Genomic DNA, 19,287 nt, shown 5'->3' on the forward strand with positions numbered 1-19,287 from the left:
GAAAACCCGTGGGAAGAATTTGTTCCTTTGGCATGCACTTACCGTACAGCACCTACTGACTGAGGCGGGTTAAAAATAACAAACGCTGTGGCACTCGTGCTAATAGCAGACGCAGGTGGTGACAGCTGACAGAAATGGAAACAAGAGGCAGATATCGACTTGCTTGGCATGTGCGTGTGTGAGAGAGGAGGAAACCCTGGTTTGCGAAATATGAAGGAAGTATTTAGGAAGGAGAAAGAAAAACTCCACGTTTCAGACTGAGGAGAGGAGCAGTGCCCTTCCTGTCGGGGGGGGGGGCAGATACAGTTCACCATTATATTAGGAAGTGCCTTGCGAGGTTTGGGGGGAAACCCAAGTGCCTCATTGCTTAAAAATGGAACTAGAGGACATCTCAGCTAATGCATAATCACAGCCACACACCCGCTGAGAGCAGAGCTGGTTCGGGACCTTTGGCCGTTTGAGGCAAACCAGAAAATGGCGCCCACGACTCCTCCCATAGGCCACAACTGTCCCGTTTCAAGCGAGACATCCCCAATTGGCAGAAGCCACCCCAGCCTGTTTTGTTTCTCTTTATCTGCGCTTCAGGGACACGGGTGGCGCTGTGGGTTAAACCACAGAGCCTAGGACTTGCGGATCAGAAGGTTGGCGGTTCGAATCCCCACATGGGGTGAGCTCCCGTTGCTCAGTACCAGCTCCTGCCAACCTAGCAGTTCGGAAGCACGTCAAAGTGCAAGTAGATAAATAGGTACCGCTCTGGCGGGAAGGTAAACGGCGTTTCCGTGTGCTTCTCTGGTTCGCCAGAAGCGACTTAGTCATGCTGGCCACATGACCCGGAAGCTGTACGCCAGCTCCCTCGGCCAATAAAGCAAGATGAGCGTCGCAACCCCAGAGTCGGTCACGACTGGACCTAATGATCAGGGGTCCCTTTACCTTTTATCTGTTGAGAGCAGGGCTGGTCCAGGATCTTTGGCTGTGTGAGCCAAACCAGAAAATGGCGCCCGTGCTCCTTCCATATGCCACAACTGTCCCGTTTTGAGCGAGACATCCCCAGTTGGCAGAAGCCATCCCAGCCTGTTTTGTTTCTCTCTATCTGTGCTTCTGATACAATTCCATATCAAAGAGATAAACAGAAATGACGCAAGAAGCAAAGGAGACAACAACTCTGAAATAGAAAAAAAAACAATGTTAGGATATCCAAAAAACAAACAGAAAACCAGAAAGCATTCCTCAGCTGACCTTCCCATCCTCTCCTTCCATGGTTCCTTTTGTCTCCTCTTTTTCTCACGTTTTCTTGGTTCGCCCCGTCTGTTGCAACTACTTATCACAAGAGACTAGGGCCCTGCGGGACTTGACATCTTTCCTCAGGGCCTGTAAGACAGAGCTGTTCCGGCTGGCCTTATGTTTTCCCTCCCCTTATGGTTTTGATCTATCGGCTACTTTTAAAATGAGGCTGCTTTTTAAACTGCATTTTGACCTGTATTTTAAATCCCCCCCCCCATTATGTTTTTACTGTAATTTTACTGGTGTTAGCTGCCCTGAGCCCGGCTCTGGCGGGGGAGGGTGGGGTATAAATATTATTATTATTATTATTATTATTATTATTATTATTATTATTATTATTATTTAAACTTTAGTTAATTCCTACTCTGCTGAAGAGGCCACTGGAGGTGACTTGAGGAAACAGCACTCAAGGATTGCCCTGTCTTTCTAGATCGGCCGCCCCTCTGGGCTGTCCCCAGCCTGCCGCCCGAGGCAGCTGCCTTGGCCAGGTGAATGGGTGGACCGGCTCTGGTTGAGAGAAAAGGTGTGTTTGAGGAGGTGCCTGTTTGAGGAATCCATGGGTTTCATTGACAGATTGGTGACTACCTGTTGAGCAACCGTTTCCTGCCCTGCTGCACTGCATACGTTTATTATCTCTGCATTGCCAAGTTTACGGCTTTATTGCCCATCATTCTTGCCTGCAAAGGGTCACTGTGCTTCTGTGAATTGCAGCTGAATTGTCATGGCCTTTTACACTTGTTCATCCCTCTGAGCTTGTGGCTCACCATTTTAGTGTATTTTTGGTCTTTGTTGGAAGCCACCCAGAGTGGCTGGGGAAACTCAGCCAGATAGGCGGGGTACAAATAATAAATTACAGTGGTACCTCGGGTTAAGTACTTAATTCGTTCCGGAGGTCTGTACTTAACCTGAAACTGCTCTTAACCTGAAGCACCACTTTAGCTAATGGGGCCTCCCGCTGCTGCTGCCCTGCCGGAGCATGATTTCTGTTCTCATCCTGAAGCAAAGTTCTTAACCTGAAGCACTATTTCTGGGTTAGCAGAGTGTAACCTGAAGTGTATGTAACCTGAAGCGTATGTAACCCAGGGTACCACTGTATTATTATTATTATTATTATTATTATTATTATTATCCTGCCTGCCGGGTTTGTAAGTGGTGTTCCTGCAACTGAGGACTGTGCCTTCGACCTGTGATTTGGATTTGATATCCCGCTTTATCACTACCGGAAGGTGTTTCAAAGCAACTAACCTTCTCCTTTCCCTTCCTCCCCACAACAAACACTCTGTGAGGTGAGTGAGGCTGAGAGACTTCAGAGAAGTGTGAGTGGCCCAAGGTCACCCAGCAGCTGCATGTGGAGGAGCGGGGAAGCGAACCCGGTTCCCCAGATTACGAGACTACCGCTCTTAACCACTACACAGGACAGCAGCCCATGAAGCTTTACGCCGTGATAAATGAGTTTAGTTTTCAATGCATGCTATGGCTGGGGATGTAGAGGGCCAGCAGCCGGCGACCGCATTGCTTTCTTCCCTCGCCCTTTTTAAACGGCGTCTGTCACTTCCTCCTTCCTCGCCAACTTCTCCCTGTCTCTCTTTGCCTTGCAAAAATGGTGCTTGTGAAAGTGCAACTGGAGGTTTGCTCTCAGAAAGTGGGACTTTGGGACACAGCAAGATGGTGGGCGAGCGGTTGCTCTTGTTTATTGCTAGTGCAGCTGGTGTGTTAATCGGCTTTTAAACCGCTGTCTTGAGGCGATTTGCACATAAAACAATTTGAAATGCCAAATCAACAGGTTAACATACTGTTACATTGACGGTCACTTCTTGGATACAGAAGCAAGGGGGGTTGTTGGACTACAACTCCCAACATCCCTGACCACTGGGATGATGGGAGTTGTAGTCCCACAACAACTGGGGACCCAAAGTTGTTGTTGTTTAGTCGTGTCCGACTCTTCGTGACCCCCTGGACCAGAGCACGCCAGGCACTCCTGTCTTCCACTGCCTCCCGCAGTTTGGTCAAACTCATGCTGGTAGCTTCGAGAACACTGTCCAACCATCTCACCCTCTGTCGTCCCCTTCTCCTTGTGCCCTCCATCTTTCCCAACATCAGTGTCTTTTCCAGGGAGTCTTCTCTTCTCAAAGTATTGGAGCTTCAGCTTCAGGATCTGTCCTTCCAGTGAGCACTCAGGGCTGATTTCCTTAAGAATGGATAGGTTTCTTGCAGTCCATGGGACTCTCAAGAGTCTCCTCCAGCACCATAATTCAAAAGCATCCATTCTTCGGCCTTCTTTATGGTCCTCTCTCCCTGTAAACCAAGCTGGACCCTGAGATCATCTTCTGAAGCCCTTCTTTGTGTGCCTCCTCTGTGAGAGGTCCGGAGGGTGGCAACACGAAAACAGACCTTTTCTGCACTAGCTCCCCATTTGTGGAATGCTCTCCCCAGGGAGGTTCAGCTGCCACACCCATTATACACCTTTTGGCGCCAGGCAAAAACATTCCTCTTTAACCAGGCCTTGGGCTGATTCACTTCCAATGCCCTTTTAAAACATGTTGGGGGTGGGGAAATGTTATGTACTGAGTTGAATAGGATCCAAACTGCAGCAGTCTGATTGGTCCTAGAACAATAGGATCCAAAAGGCAGCAGTCTGATTGGTCCTAGAACAATAGGATTCAGAATGCAGCAGTCTGATTGGTCCTAGAACAATGCAGCAGTATGATTGGTTGGCAGGAACCACCCAATCATGCTCCAGATAGAAGTGAATCCACAACCTGATTGGCTTACAGTAGAATTCCGGAATTAGCCAATCATGTGCAGCCCATTGTGTAAATAATGTATATAAGGCAGATACTTTGAGGGGACTTTCATTCATTCCTCCTCACCACTATGAGCTGAATAAAGAGCATGAAATCACTTTGCAACTCTGAGTATATTTCAGGAAACTACTGGGTTGCTCTTGTTTTTGTTTTTATTATGTATTTTGTGTTTTATATTGTGATTTTACGTTGTGAACTGGGACCTGCGGGTATAGGACAGTATACAAATTTTTAATCATCATCATAATTAATAATATTGTTTGAGTTATAGACCAAAAGAGAGCAGCTTTTGGACTGAGTCCACTTCTCAATGAATGATTAGAAGACAAACAGGGTTCCTGGTCTGTATTAACAGAAGCTAGATAATGGAGTTAATAATAAATACTAATAATAATTTTTTATTTATACCCTGCCCTTCCCGGTTCAGAAAACCAAGCTCAGGGCGGCTAACAACTAATTTAAAACATTTAATTGATGCAACAAAAAACAGCATGAAATACAGTATAAAACGTGAATAACAATAAATTCAGAATTAAAAAATCAGTTTAGGGGGAAAATCCACCCAATAAACATTAGATGATCACCAGGCCTAGCTGGCTAAGTTAGTCCTATTTGGGCCAGCGAGGAGACCAGGGGAGAATTAGCTGAGGGATCCCAGAGCTGGTAATCTTCATAAAAAGGGGAGGGGGAGGAAGGGGAATGAAAGATCAGGCTAAGTTCAAATTAGCCTGGACTGTGATAGAAAAGTCACTGGAAAGGAAAATGAAAGTAAGAAAACAGGATACGGGGTCAAGTCTGGATTGTTTAATGTGCTAATGTGAAGCTGCTCTGTGTACAGGAAGTCAGGAGGAGAAGGTGGCAACACTTTAGAGCAGTGAAAACAAAACCCTGGCCCTGTCAGAGGATTCTGCGCTGTGCTTTCTGTTGCGGAATGGCAGAGTTCAATGCAGGCAGGCAATTTCTGCTGCAATCCTTGCCCACCCCAAATATTTTAAAACTGCATTTTAATAACAGCAAAGAAATGTAAGACAATTTGGTTTTATAGAAAGGGCAGGTTGTCACAGTTGCCCGTAAAGATGTATAGGTAAAGGGTAAAGGGGACCCCTGACCATTAGGTCCAGTCGTGACCGACTCTGGGGTTGCAGCGCTCATCTCGCTTTATTGGCCAAGGGAGTCGGTGTACAGCTCATGTGGCCAGCATGACTAAGCTGCTTCTGACGAACCAGAGCAGCGCTCGGAAATGCTGTTTACCTTCCCGCCGGAGTGGTACCTATTCATCTACTTGCACTGCGTGCTTTCGAACTGCTAGGTTGGCAGAAGCAGGGACCGAGCAATGGGAGCTCACCCCGTCACGGGGATTCGAACCACCGACCTTCTGATCGGCAAGTCCTAGGCTCTGTGGTTTAACCCACAGTGCCACCCATGTCCCTGTAAAGATGTATAGGATACATCAATATGATTTACTGAGCCTGAAACAAAATGGACCAAGAGGAAGTGAGGTCTGTATAGTCATTCCAAAGCAGGTTTTCTTAAACTTGGATTTCCTGCTGTAGTTGGATCACAACTCCCATCACCCCTAGCTAGCAGGACCAGTGGTCGGGGATGATGGGAGATGTAGTCCAACAGTAGCTGAAGACTCAAGTTTGGGAAACACTGTTCCAAATGGTTCCATGGTTTGAATTGATACAATGGCAGTTTTTTACTCCAAAGAAGAGGATAAGAAATAACTCTCAACTGTACTAAATCCAGACACTTGCATAGAGCTGTGGTACCTGATGCTCCCAAGTCACTGTATAGAATAAAATTAAACATCAAAGAAGCAATCTCGAGCACTTTGGTTCCCGGACACTTTTAGGGAAGTTCTTCCCCTCCAAGAACGGTGATTTGTTAAGTCTTGGAATGCCAATTACAGAATCCTAGTGTTAACGGAGAAATCTGAGGGCTCCCTTGGACAAAAAAACAAGGACACCAGCCAGGAATACCAGAGCAAAACAGCAGCCAGTAGGCTTGGTCTTTATTGAAGACTGTCGCGACAGGACTCCCACCTGCCATCAGGTGAAACAAGATGGAAGCCCCGAACAAAAGAAGACCCCAACTTTTATTAGCAACTAATCCCCCAAGCTACACCCCTAGAACTACATCACAAGTACATCATGACTACATCACAAAAAGGAGGGTTTGCGGGAGGGGTTTGTGGAGGTAACCTGAGTATCTTGTCACCTGGCTGGTCCCTCCTTTCCCCCTCCCCATGAGTATTTTCCAGAGGACAAAGGGGAGCTGGCAGTTTCCTGCCCCCAGAGGGAAGAGCTGATCACTGTCCTTTGTTTCAGTCTGTGTTGAATCCACTCCCATATGAAAGTTCTTTGTGTCCTTGATGGTCTTCTGTCTAGGACCATCAAGGTTGGCATGCCAACTGGGTAGGGCTCCTGCCTACGTGTTGGTACGCTCAAGGGATTATGGCCATCCTGTATCAAACCATCCCCCTTTTATAGTCCTTCCTTCATGGAGCAACATAAAAGTGGACCGGTGTAGATCCGATGTACGGTTGATTTTCTATGAATTTATAACAGAAACATTGCGTATGCCATGAGTGATGTGTGTGTGTGTGTCAAGTTTGTACAAACTAAATGATTGGGGGGTGTTCCTGCAACACTAGGCCCACTTACCCACTTATCCAGCAGGGCTTACCCCTGAACAGACATGGAGATGGGTTGGAGCTCAGTGGTGGAGCATTGTCTTGTGTGCAGAAGGTCCCAGGTTCATTCCCTGCCATCTTTAGGCCGGGCCGGGAGAGACCCCTGCCTCAAACCTTGGAAAGCTGCTGCCAGTCAGTGTAAAAAAAGATATAAAGATAAAGGACCCCTGGATGGTTTAGTCCAGTCAAAGGCGACTATGGGGTTGCAGCGCTCATCTCGCTTTCAGGCCGAGGGAGCCGGCGTTTGTCCACAGACAGCTTTCTGGGTCATGTGGCCAGCAGGACCAAATCGCTTCTGGCACAATGGAACACTGATGGAAACCAGAGCACATGGAAACGCCGTTTACCTTCCCACTGTCAGGAGCTGGTCCTACACTCAAGTAGGACCCTGGCAGAGACACATGCCCGACTGGCATGTTCTCTCCCTCCTGGTCGATCATTCGGGAGTTTCAAACACTTTCTTCTGCCCGAAAATCACAGCGACCGATGCCATCAGCACACTTAGGGATCCGCAGAGTCTTCGCAGCTTGCATGACAGACCTCAGTGTTTTGGCTAATCTACTTTATTTACATATAAACACACACGGAGCACTGCAACATGGTTCCCTCTCTCTCTAGCATCAGAAAGCAAAGAGAAAAAGAACAAAGGACAATAGTCCCACTTCATGGAACTCAGTAACACAAACATCCTGTCTCTGTCACGTCCCACTCTGTGGAGTCAAAACATACACCGTCATGTGAAAGACAAAAATCCCATGACTGCAATCATGGAGCAGGAATTCTAACACCCGCCACAGTGGTACCTATTTATCTACTCACACTGATATGCTTTCGAACTGCTAAGTTTGAAGAAGCTGGGACAGACCAATGGGAGCTCACCCCACTGTGGGGGTTTGAACCGCTGACCTTCTGATTGGCAAGCCTAAGAGGCTCAGTGGTTTAGACCACAGCGCCACCCGCATCCCAGTCAGTGTAGGCAATACTGAGCTAAATGGATTGTTGGTCTCATTCAGTAGAAGGCAGTTTCACAAGTTTCACTGTAAGTCTCAGCAGAGCCGCCAGTTTGTGCTGAAGATTGGGAGGGCAATGACGTGCGCATGCTGCTGTGACGTCAGGACATTGGGGGGAGCCGGGGGGGGGGAGGAGCTGAACATGGCGGCAGTGACGACTCAAGTGGCAGGTGGCTCCTTCTCTCTTGTTCTCTGCCGTCTCCTCCTGCTGCCTCTTCGCTGTCCTCAGCTCTGCACCTAGCCTACTCCATCCCCGTTCATTCAGAACATTGGGGGCCCCAGCTCCTCATCCAAAAAAATATTGGGGACCAGGGGACCCCAGTAGAGATGGGTCCCTAGGAGGCCCTGAGTCTCAGTTGGTTCAGTGGGGCTGTAAGCATGATCAGAATTGTGCTGTATCTGGGATTTGGTTTCCATCTGCCTCCGGTCACTCTTTCTGTTGCACCGAGGACTCATCAGCGGCTGACTTGTCACCTTGAAACAGCCTGCCTACAGTTTCCACCGATATTCCTGCAAACAGCTCCTCTGGGGTTATTTCTGTTTATAGCTGTGCCACAGATGGTGACCTAGTTATGTTCCCAGCCGAAACATTTGCACTAGCTTCTTTGCCTCCGGCGCTGGTGAGCAGACCTTGCAACGCTGAAGCTGGGCTTTGTGGCACTTGGCTGCCCCAGCCCCATCTTGGTGGAGGACTTTGAGCTTTTAAAATTTCAGAGGCGCCTGTGTGATGCCAACATTTGGCAACCCCGCTGCCCCTTGCCTTCCGTTGTTCGTCATGCTTGCAGTGCCCCCTGTGGCACTCTCGGCTTGGTGCCCAGTGTGGGGGAACCAGTTGCAGCCCCCTAAATCCATCTCTGCCCATCTGAAACTCTCTGGTTATTCCAGGAGTGTTTAGGCCGGACCGAGCAAGGAGCAAATATAATCCTGCTGGTGCCAGTTTTTAAAAATCACAGAACCAGAAAGGTGTGTGTTTCAATCTCGTGACTGTTCTACACCATCAAGTTCTCAGGTTGAACAGGTGCCCAAATGTTTGCTGTGCCGTCAAACAGCCCAGTGTTGGCTATTTTGCAGATTAGTTGTGCTGCAGAAGTCGTGCTGGGGAGACCACACATGCAAGAAATGCAAAAAGTAACCTTTGCTAGGTTTTAATAACAAAAACAAAGACTCCTTTTGCACTAAATTACAATACAGTGGTACCTCTGGATGCAAACGGGATCTGTTCCAGAGCCCCATTCGCATCCTGAAGTGAACGTAAGACGCTTCTGCGCATGTGTGGGTCACGTTTCGCCGTTTCCATGCATGTGCGTGACGATATTTTGAGCGTCTGCGCATGTGCGAGCAGCGAAACCCGGAAGTAACGCGCTCCGTTACTTCCGGGTCACCACGGAGCGCAACCCGAAAATATTTAAGCTGAAGTGTATTCATCCTGAGGTATGACTATATCAATAAGCATGACCCATCCACCATCCAATTCACCAGGGTACTGAGAGAGCTACATGCTGCTCTTTATATACTATAAAAAGGTAAAGGGACCCCTGGCCATTAGGTCCAGTCGTGACCGACTCTGGAGTTGCAGCGCTCATCTCGCTTTATTGGCTGAGGGAGCCGGCGTACAGCTTCTGGGTCATGTGGCCAGCATGACTTAGTCGCTTCTGGCGAACTAGAGCAGTGCACGGAAAACCATTTACCTTCCCGCCGGAGCGGTACTTATTTATCTACTTGCACTTTGATGTGCTTTCAAACTGCTAGGTTGGCAGAAGCAGGGACCGAGCAATGGGAACTCACCCCGTCGCGGGGATTCGAACCACCCACCTTCTGATCGGCAAGTCGTAGGCTCTGTGGTTTAACCCACAGCGCCACCCGCGTCCTTATATACTATACCCAAAAGCTTAATTACCACAGCTTAAGAGCACTTGCTATACTGTTTCACAGCTGTAAAACTAGGTTATGTTACTTGCTCTGGCCTTTAAAGAAATACACATCTTGTGTATAAGATATGAAAGTATGTTTAATTATTGTTGAAAATGATAAACTAATAAAAAATTATATAATAAAAAACCCACAGTGGAGCATCTGCAGTGGACAGGCCCAGGAGTCAGCACCCCCCCCCCAAGCAGACACTGGGCAATATGGGCCATAATGGCTGGATGAAAGAAGAACAAATGAATGAGCCCTGCCAGATCAGATCAGCGGCTCATTTATATGCCCTTTGGGAAGTCTGTAAGCAGGAAGTGAGTGCAATGGAGCTCTCCTCATCTGTGAGGCATTACTCCCTCTGACAGAGGAAGTCAGGAAAAGTTCTGCTTCACAGCTACCATGCACAAACAGACCCTCAGATTAACACAATAATAATCTGTTCGTTGGTCCATCCCAATGACTGACAGCCGCTTCAGTCTGGGCATACTGGGTGGGGTAGCTGGAGGGCACTGATTTGGCAAAGTGTCTCCTAAACAGCTAACACTAAGAGATTTGTGGCTGGGGACCCCTAAACCGTTGAAATTAATAAATGGTAGGATTTTGATGCTTTGGGTTGTGAAAGGAGAAATGCAAACTGCAGAGGAAATCCTGAGCAAGCTTATGCAAAACGACCTCTTGGCAGGGGGTTGGACTCGATGGCCCTTGTGGTCTCTTCCAACTCTATGATTCTATGACCGGGCCATCAAGAAACAATACAGGGCCATTGAGAGCCTTTGACAATGCAAGAGAACTACGCTCCCCACTGTGTGATTGGGGATTTGGAAGGTTGCCACAGTAACTGGGTGTGAAATGGCAGGAAAAGAGAGTTTTTTAGCAGGGTGTTCTGGGAAGAAGAAGGAAGAAGAAAGCCTGGGATCCATCTTGGGCAGGCTGGCTGAAGGTTGGCTGGGATAGATGCACTGCTGTGGGGTACAAGGCTCTTGAAAGAGCCATGTTGTAAGATCTGGACTCCTCCCATGCAGACAGAAGGTGTAAATGGGCAAATAAACCACATTTCTTAAAGCTATGGCAGTCTCTGTTGTGTCTCTGTTCTCCAAAGGAACGCAGACCCTGGGTAAGTGCCAGGAACCCCCATGAATCTGGTAGAGGGTAGGGGTGGCACCCAACTTTTGAAACAATATTTATTGCAGCCTGACCTGTTCTAAGCTTGGCACCACGCAGGCATATCCCTCCAAGAGGTTCCCTTAAATACTGTCTAATTTCCACGAAAGTTTGTGGAAAGCTTTATTTGCTGAGCATCAAAACCACGATCTGCAGCATTGTCACGCCAGTGTGTGAGAACCAGAGTTCCCCTTTCCAGCATTATCGCATTGCCTCAGCGTTGCAAAGAACTCGAGGAAACTGGAATTCAGGGTTCTGAGAAAAGCCCTTTCCCAAATTTGTTTCTTCGACTACAAGGTAATCTTTTGTTCCTGGGCTGATGCATTGAGGCTGACTGGATGACGTGCAAAAACAGCTTCTTTGAAGAAAATCTTCTTCACCAGCTAGCCATTGCCAAGGACCAGAGCACATCTCTCGCAGCCAAAAGGCCTCTGTCCTGATATCTCAGAGAGCTGCTGCGAGTCCGACGAGTCAGTCGTGGGCTACATAAGACAGATGCTCTCACTCAGTGTAAGCCACGTTCCTAAGGCGTGATAAAAGCCCTAGGCAGAGAAATTTTGACTGGAGAGAGCAAGACTCAAGTCCTTTCTCAGCACCAGCATAAGTGTAGCCATATTGGAGTTCACCGATTGGGTCTGCGTTGCTCCCGGACAGGAGGAAGGAAGTCAAATGACACCGAGGGTTGGTTCAGAGAAAGAGTTCTTTATTTCTGCTCTCCGGAACAGCAGAAAGGCACCTGCGTGGTCAGTCCACAGCAAGTCCAAAGAAATGAGAAATTTCATGCAGTATATATATCCTCCAGGCACCCTCTCCCTCCTTCCCCAGGAATCCAACCACGTCAGCCTATACACGCAGGTTGACATCACATATGTTCCTGCTCCGGTATTCTTAACCATAAAAGGGTTTTCCTTCCTGTACTTCTGACCATAAAAGGGTATTCCTGTTCCTACTCTTATCTTGGAGCAAGAGGTCACCAACTCCAAGAACACACTCTGGCGCTGTTCCCGGACTAGGTCTGTGCGTCAGGATGTGAGATAAGACTTAGACATGTCATCCCTACTCCACTGGAACAACCAAGGTCATCCTTGCCGTGACTGATAAAGGAGAGAGCAGTTTATACAGCTGTGTCCTTGTTATGCATTTGCTCAACAGCTCAAGTTTATGCATTTTAGAAATGCTAAGAAGAAAAGGGGGGGGGGGGTTGAGTCAGTTTTAACTGACTGCACAGAAACCCATTCCTTCATAAGTACATAAGATGAGCCTGCTGGATCCGGCCAGTGGCCCATCTGGGCCAGGATCCTGTTCTCACAGCCGCCAGCAAGATGCCTGTGGGAAACAGGCAAGCAGGACTTGAGCACAAGAGCCCAATCTATTCGCTTAATATACATTTCTTACTTTCACTATTACATTTAAATCTCATAACTAATATCTCTATTCTTTCTCTACTTTGCAATGTTTCATGTATTTCTCCTTACAAAACTTCTTGTAGTCCTACTAGCGTAATTTGTTGATTACCGTTGCTCTTCAAATAGTTCGTATATTTCTTCCAATCTTCTGTGAATCTCTGGTCCCGCAGGTTTCAAATCCTTCCTGTCATTTTATCTAATTCTGTGTAGTCCGTTAATTTTATCTGCCATTTTTCTTTCGCTGGAATTTCTGGGGATACTCCGCTGTGTTTTAAACAGAATCCCTGGCGTCCCCTTATTTCTCAGCTGCCTCTGAGTTTCAGTTCCTCCACCATATTGGAATCATAAAATCATAGAATCGTAGAGGTGGAAGGAACCCTGAGGGCAGTTCAGTCCAACTCCCTGCAATGCAGGAATCTCAAATAAATAGAACCGTAGAATAATTTCCTGCCCTCTGTGATGATCCTCAGTGTTGGCCTTTCAGCCTATCCCTACTAGGCAGCAGAGCCCACCGATGGCCTATATATGGTGGGGCTGAACAGCTGGAATTTGCTCAGCCCATGATGGAGGCAAGTTCTGCCTTTGGAGAGAGTCAACTTCCTAATCACCACACATTCTTTAATGATCCACTCAGAGCTTTTTCCCCAGATGAAGAGTCCCATACAGTTTGTAATGCGCTGAACTTCTTTGCCATCAGTCTGGTTTTGTGGTATATTGATCAGTTTCATAGTGACACTGTAATAAAAGGGTGGCCATGAGAATCTTATTCTTAGGGTCACTGGTTGGAGAACCACATTGGGCGAAAGATTCCTGCATTTCAGGGGATTGGACTAGATGACCCTTGTGGGCCCTTCCAACTTTATGATTCTCCACGGGACTACAACTCCCAACATCCCTGACCATTGGCCTTGCTTGTGGGGGCTGCTGGGAGTTTTGGTCCAGAGACATTTCGAGAGTCACAGGGTCTCTATCACAGCTGTTGAATTTTGATGCGCAGAGTGGGGCTTGTGAATTTGGCTGGAGGTCTCGTTCTGCCTATTGCAATCACACCACGAGAGATACAGCGGTAAAAAGGTAAAGGTAAAGGACCCCTGACAGTTAAGTCCAGTTGCTAATGACTCTGGGGTTGCATCTCGCTTTACTGGCTGAGGGAGCCGACGTTTGTCCACAGACAGTTTTTCCGGGCCAGCATGACTAAGCCGCTTCTGGCGAACCAGAGCAGTGCATGGAAACACCGTTTACCTTCCCGCCGGAGTAGTACCTATTTATCTACTTGCACTGGTGTGCTTTCGAACTGCTAGGTTGGCAGGAGCTGGGATTGAGCAACGGGAGCTCACCCCATTGCGGGGATTCGAACCGCCGACCTTCTGATCAGCAAGCCCTAGGCTCTGTGGTTTAACCCACAGCGCCACCCACGTCCCGTTCAATACAGCAGTAGAGAAAAGTAATTGAAGCTGTTTATTATAGGATAGGACCGTTTCTAGTTCAAAGCTAAATAACTGGTCTGGAGAAAGTAAAAGCAGCTGTGCTTGCTCATTTGTTCTCAGACCATGGGGACCTCTCATCCCTAGCCATGAGAGAGGAGAGGGAAAAGGAAGTTCTAAACAGGATGAAACCTAAGATGTATCAGTCTAAACTTCAAAGGACAGAATCACAGAATCATGAATTTGTAGAGGGGAAGTGTGGGTGGAATGCTTTATTTTAAAGATTCACCCACCACTATTTACATGGAGATTCCCTTGTACAATAAACGGTTGTGATTCAGACTTCTCTTCTTGCTAATTTTATTTGCATATGTTGCCTGTGTTTTTGGTGCTTCCCTAACTTTTAAGGCTGCCAAGGCCGCCAGATGGGATCCATGCGGCATTAAGGAGGCAACTGGCTAGAGAGGCGCTGTTCCGGCAGACATGGAGTTGGCCGGAGGGTAAGGGCTGGCGTGGAAGGGGTTCCTTCGCCACTGTCCCACCCTCCGGCGGCTTAAAGGGGCAGCGCCGGAGGGCTCCACCCCCATCGTTCAGCCCGGACACTGAGATCCAGTCCCAAGAGCCTTCTGGCGGTTCCCTCACTGCGAGAAGCCAAGTTACAATGAACCAGGCAGAGGGCCTTCTCGGTAGTGGCGCCTTCCCTGTGGAACACCCTCCCACCAGATGTCAAAGAGATAAACAACTACCAGACTTTTAGAAGACATCTGAAGGCAGCCCTGTTTAGGGAAGCTTTTAATGTTTGATGTATTAGAGCAGGGGTCTGCAACCTTTAAGACAAAAAGAGCCACTTGGACCCGTTTCCGAAGGAAAAAAAACTGGGAGCCGCAAAACTCGTCATTATAAACATAACTTTTTTTGTCACTTTTTATTATTATTTCTTTGTTTGATCCCTCAGAATTACTCCTCCTCATAGAAATAAACGTTAAATTAACAAGTTACCTTTTTGTGTGTGTGTGTTCTTCACTCCCCTTCAAAACAGTGACCAGCGTACATGCCCCCGTTCAATGCAGTGACCAGCGTACATGCCCCTTACAATGTAGCGGGCGGGCGGGCGGGCGGGAAGGTGACGTCGGGACGGTGCGTGAGTAACGCACGCACCACCTCCATGTGACGTCACAGCCAGTACAGCGCCCGCCACAGTGGGGAGTGTCGGGGGGCACAATGCGCCTCCTCCCCTCACTAGTATCCACCCCGGAGCCGTGGCAAAGGTGTAAAAGAGTCACATGCGGCTCCGGAGCCGCTGGTTGCCGACCCCTGTATTAGAGGATTTTAATATGTTTTTGGAAGCCGCCCAGAGTGGCTGGGGAAGCCTAGCCAGATGGGTGGGGTACAAATTATTATTATTATTATTATTATTATTATTATTATTATTATTATCAAGCAGCCGGCGGCGGCGGCGGCGGTAGCAACCGTGTTACCAGGGCTTTGTTACACGCGCATGCTTTTACCTCAGGGCTCTTCCCGCCCGCCCGTTTCTGAGCCTTGCGCCTTGCGGATGGGCCAGGTTCAGGACCCTGGCAGGCTGGATCTGGCCCGCGGGCCGTAGTTTGAGGACCCCTGTTCTAGATCCTTGCTGGGCTGGTTGTTGTTGTTGTTTTAAAGTTATATTTCTTCTGAATATATTTTTCAACCCCCTTTGCTCAGACTACAGATTTAATCAGCACAGCTGGTTACGATGGCATCATCCAGCACCTCAATGACGGCAGGAAGAACTGCAAAGAGTTTGAAGACTTTTTGAAGGAAAGGTATGTGCTGAAAACTTGTCGGACTAGCTCCGTTATACATTATCGGTTTTACATAAATTTATGCACAATAATTTTAACCATTCCAGAACACAAAAAGGAAAAGGTTCTTTCAAACCTTTGGACCTCCTCCCCTTCCTCCATGGGTTCAATTCCCCCCAAAAATATCTTCTCCCCCCCCCCGCCAACCTCACAGATGGGAATGTAAGAGAGGGCCTTCTCGGTGGTGGCTTCTCCCAGGCTCTGAAACTCCCTCCCTGGAGAAGCTAGACCAGCTCTCTCCTTAATAATAATAATAATAAGTAATAAATTTTATTTATACCCCGCCCTCCCCGGCCAAGACCAGGCTCAGGGCGGCTAACACCAGATATAAAACAATTGACTGAAATACAACTTAAAAAGCAAGATTAAAATACAACATTAAAATGCAGCCTCATTTCAGCAGAAACTCAAAAACTTTTTTGGGGATGAAAACGTCTTCACCAAGGCTAACTATCCAGACTGGTCCTACGTGGGCCAGAAAAAAGGGCAGGGAAGTCCCCAAATAGGAGTTCCAACACAGAAGGAGAAAGGAAATAAGAAAGGGGGGGGGGATCAAGTTGATTCCAAGCAAAAGGCCAGGCGGAACAACTCCTTGTTGTTCTTCAGCTGGCAGGTGTTTTGTTCCAATAGGCCTTTGTTTTGTTTTTTTAAGGAAAGGGGTTTAATTATGCTGTTTCTCATTATCTGTGCTTTGGTAAAAAAAATTAAAATATTGTTTCAGTTCTGTTGAAACCAATGCCTCTCCTTCATGGAAATTTCTAAGCACAGGTTGGATGGCTGCCTGTCATAGTTGCTTACCTGAGATTCCTGCATCACAGGGGGTTCAACTAGATGACCTCTGGGGTGCCCTTCCGACTCGGCGGTTCTATGATTCTATTATAGTACAAATTACTTTGTACTTGTTAATCTTCTATATGTTTTATTTTATTTTTTTACAGATGGCCACCCAACCTGTTTATTTAATTTAATTTTTTTTTAAATTTTTTACTCATTTTTCTTTTTCATTCATTACATACACCTCAAATTCTTAACATTTACTATATATTCCTCCCTCCCTCCCTCCCCTCCCTCCCTCCCCTCCAAATTTCCGCTTTTGGTTTGTTTCTATTTTCACTTACTTTGCTATCTCTTAAAAGAAAAAAATTATTAATAACATAGCATCAAGCCTAGTAAAGGTAAAGGGACCCCTGACGGTTAGGTCCAGTCGTGGCCGACTCTGGGGTTGCGGCGCTAATCTCTCTTTATTGGCTGAGGGAGCCGGTGTACAGCTTCCGGGTCATGTGGCCAGCATGTCTAAGCCGCTTCTGGCGAACCTGAGCAGCGCACAGAAACGCCGTTTACCTTCCCGCTGGAGCGGTACCTATTTATCTACTTGCACTTTGACGTGCTTTCAAACGTGCTGTGGTTTAACCCACAGCGCCACCCACGTCCCTTAACATCAAGCCTAAAAGCATAAAAATAAAAGTAAATACACCATAATAATATTTCACTATCTTCTAAACATTTTCTAATGCTGATAATGTGACTGTTTGTTTAAATCCTGCCATCACGTCTATCGACTTTCTTCGTTTCTGCAAATATAATATGAATGGTTCCCAATCTTTTTCAAAGTCTCTGTTGCCTTTTTCTCTTAGTCTATCTGTCTTTTTTGCCAGTTCTGCATAGTTCATCAACTTCTCTTGCCGTTGTTCTACATCTTCTATATGTTTCCCATATTTTATATGTGTTGCTTCCATTTGTATAAGCCAACTTGGAGCCCCTGTCTGGGGGGGGGGGAGGCGAGAGGCAGGATATGAACAAACAAATAAACAAACAAACAAAAACTTTCTCTTCTCACGCAACAGGGCTTCTATAGAAGAGAGATATGGCAAGGACCTGATTAATTTATCACGGAAAAAACCCTGCGGGCAGACAGAGCTGAAGTGAGTGACTGCGGTCCCTAAAACTGTGTTGTTGTTTGTATATAAAAAAGGGGGGGTTAGACCCCATTTTTGGCTCAACCTCTGGACTTCCTTTGAATGAAAATAGGGGCAGATTCCAGCAATGTACTTTCATTAGCGCAGGACGTTCTAGCTGCGTGATGGAAGGCGCTCGGGGAAGGGTCCCAGGTTCAAATCCTGGCATGTCCAGGTAAGGCTTGGAGGAGCTCCTGTCTCGGGAGCACTGGACAGCCGGCTGCCAGCCTGTGTGGGCGATTCTGGCCTGTGGAGTCTGCCTTGGAATAAGGCAGCTCTCCTTTTGCCCTTATGAAGGTCCCCTCCTCTTCCTGTAAAGGTAAAGGGACCCCTGACCATTTGGTCCAGTCGTGGCCGACTCTGGGCTTGGCGCACTCATCTCGCTTTATTGGCCGAGGGAGCCAGCATACAGCTTCCGGGTCATGTGGCCAGCATGACTAAGCCGCTTCTGGCGAACCAGAGCAGCGCACGGAAATGCCGTTTACCTTCCCACCAGAGTGGTACCTATTTATCTACTTGCACTTTGATGTGCTTTTGAACTGCTAGGTTGGCAGGAGCAGGGACCGAGCAACGGGAGCTCACCCCGTTATGGGGATTCGAACTGCCGACCTTCTGATCGGCAAGTCCCAGGCTCTGTGGTTTAACCCACAGCGGCACCCGCATCCCTCCTCTTCCTGTACATTCCTGGAAATATCTTCTGAGGGGTTTCCCCCTGCCCTTTGGAGCAGATTTGTGGGTGTGAGTGGGGGTCCACACAGGGAGAGGAAACGTACCCTCCAAAAATCACGTTGCTAAAATGGAACTGCTTTGCAGAGGACATGTCTTGTTTTGGGTCCAGAATTTGGATAGCCGTCTGCTCCCAGTCTAAAAAGTCCCTGAGTCTATTGTGAAAGTGAGGAAGGTTTTTGCTGGAAAAACACTCGCTGGTCTAAAAAATGTGTGTGACGTAATCACAGTTCCCTTCATTTCTGCCCAAGTAGGCTCTTCCAGTAACCATCGTTGCCCATGCTCAGAATTCAGTTCCTGCTTTAGTGGAAACTAGAAGAGGCTGTGGCTTAGGGGAAGCGCCACTGCTTTAAATTCCTCACGGTGGCTGGTTCTGCCATACGGCGAGGCAGCCATCTTGGGGAGCTGTAGGCAAAAAGGGGGTGGGAATCCTTCAGCTTTTGTGGGTTCAGATGTGCTCGTAACCAGTGCTGGATTTACGTATAAGTTAAACAAAAGGGATGCGGGTGGCTCTGTGGTCTAAACCACTGAGCCTCTTGTGCTTGCTGATCAGAAGGTCAGTGGTTCGAATCCCCGCGACGGGGTGAGCTCCCGTTGTTCAGTCCCTGCTCCTGCCAACCTAGCAGTTCAAAAGCACACCTGTGCAAGTAGATACCGTATTTTTTGCTCCATAGGGCGCACCTGACCATAGGGCGCAGCTAGTTTTTAGAGGAGGAAAATACGGAAAAAAATATTCTGAATCAAATGTTGCACTAAACTATTTAAAGCAGCAAAGCGGGCGGCTCCTGTCCACTTTGCTGCTTTAAATTGAGCCTCAGAGGAGGGTAGGAGGAGGTGTAAGCTGCTCCCCTCCCACTTTGCTGCTTCAAAGGGAGCCCGGGAGAAGGGAATCTGCTGCATTCCCCAGCAGAGGATCCATGGTCCCCTTCCTTCCGGAGCAGCGAGCAGCGGAGGATCCATGGTCCCCTCCTTCCCTCCTCTGTAGTTGCTTTGAAGCAGGAAAGTGGGAGAGGAACTGCTTACACGAGTGTAAGCTGCTCCCCTCCCACATTGCCGTTTCAAAG

General features: G+C 47.7%; 1 protein-coding gene across 2 annotated transcripts in view; it reads left to right on the forward strand.

Annotated features, from left to right (window-relative positions):
* PSTPIP2 (proline-serine-threonine phosphatase interacting protein 2) overlaps positions 1-19,287 on the forward strand; it is a 66,535-nt gene that overhangs the window by 14,367 nt on the left and 32,881 nt on the right. For both annotated transcript variants that reach the window (XM_083403111.1, XM_083403112.1), the window contains exons 2-3: positions 15,403-15,503; positions 17,387-17,464. In XM_083403111.1, the coding sequence (XP_083259237.1) occupies positions 15,403-15,503; positions 17,387-17,464 (179 nt within the window). The remainder of the gene's footprint in view (positions 1-15,402; positions 15,504-17,386; positions 17,465-19,287) is intronic.

This window comes from Podarcis tiliguerta (genome assembly GCF_965153285.1).
Source record: "Podarcis tiliguerta genome assembly, chromosome: 11".
Lineage (NCBI taxonomy): Eukaryota > Metazoa > Chordata > Lepidosauria > Squamata > Lacertidae > Podarcis > Podarcis tiliguerta.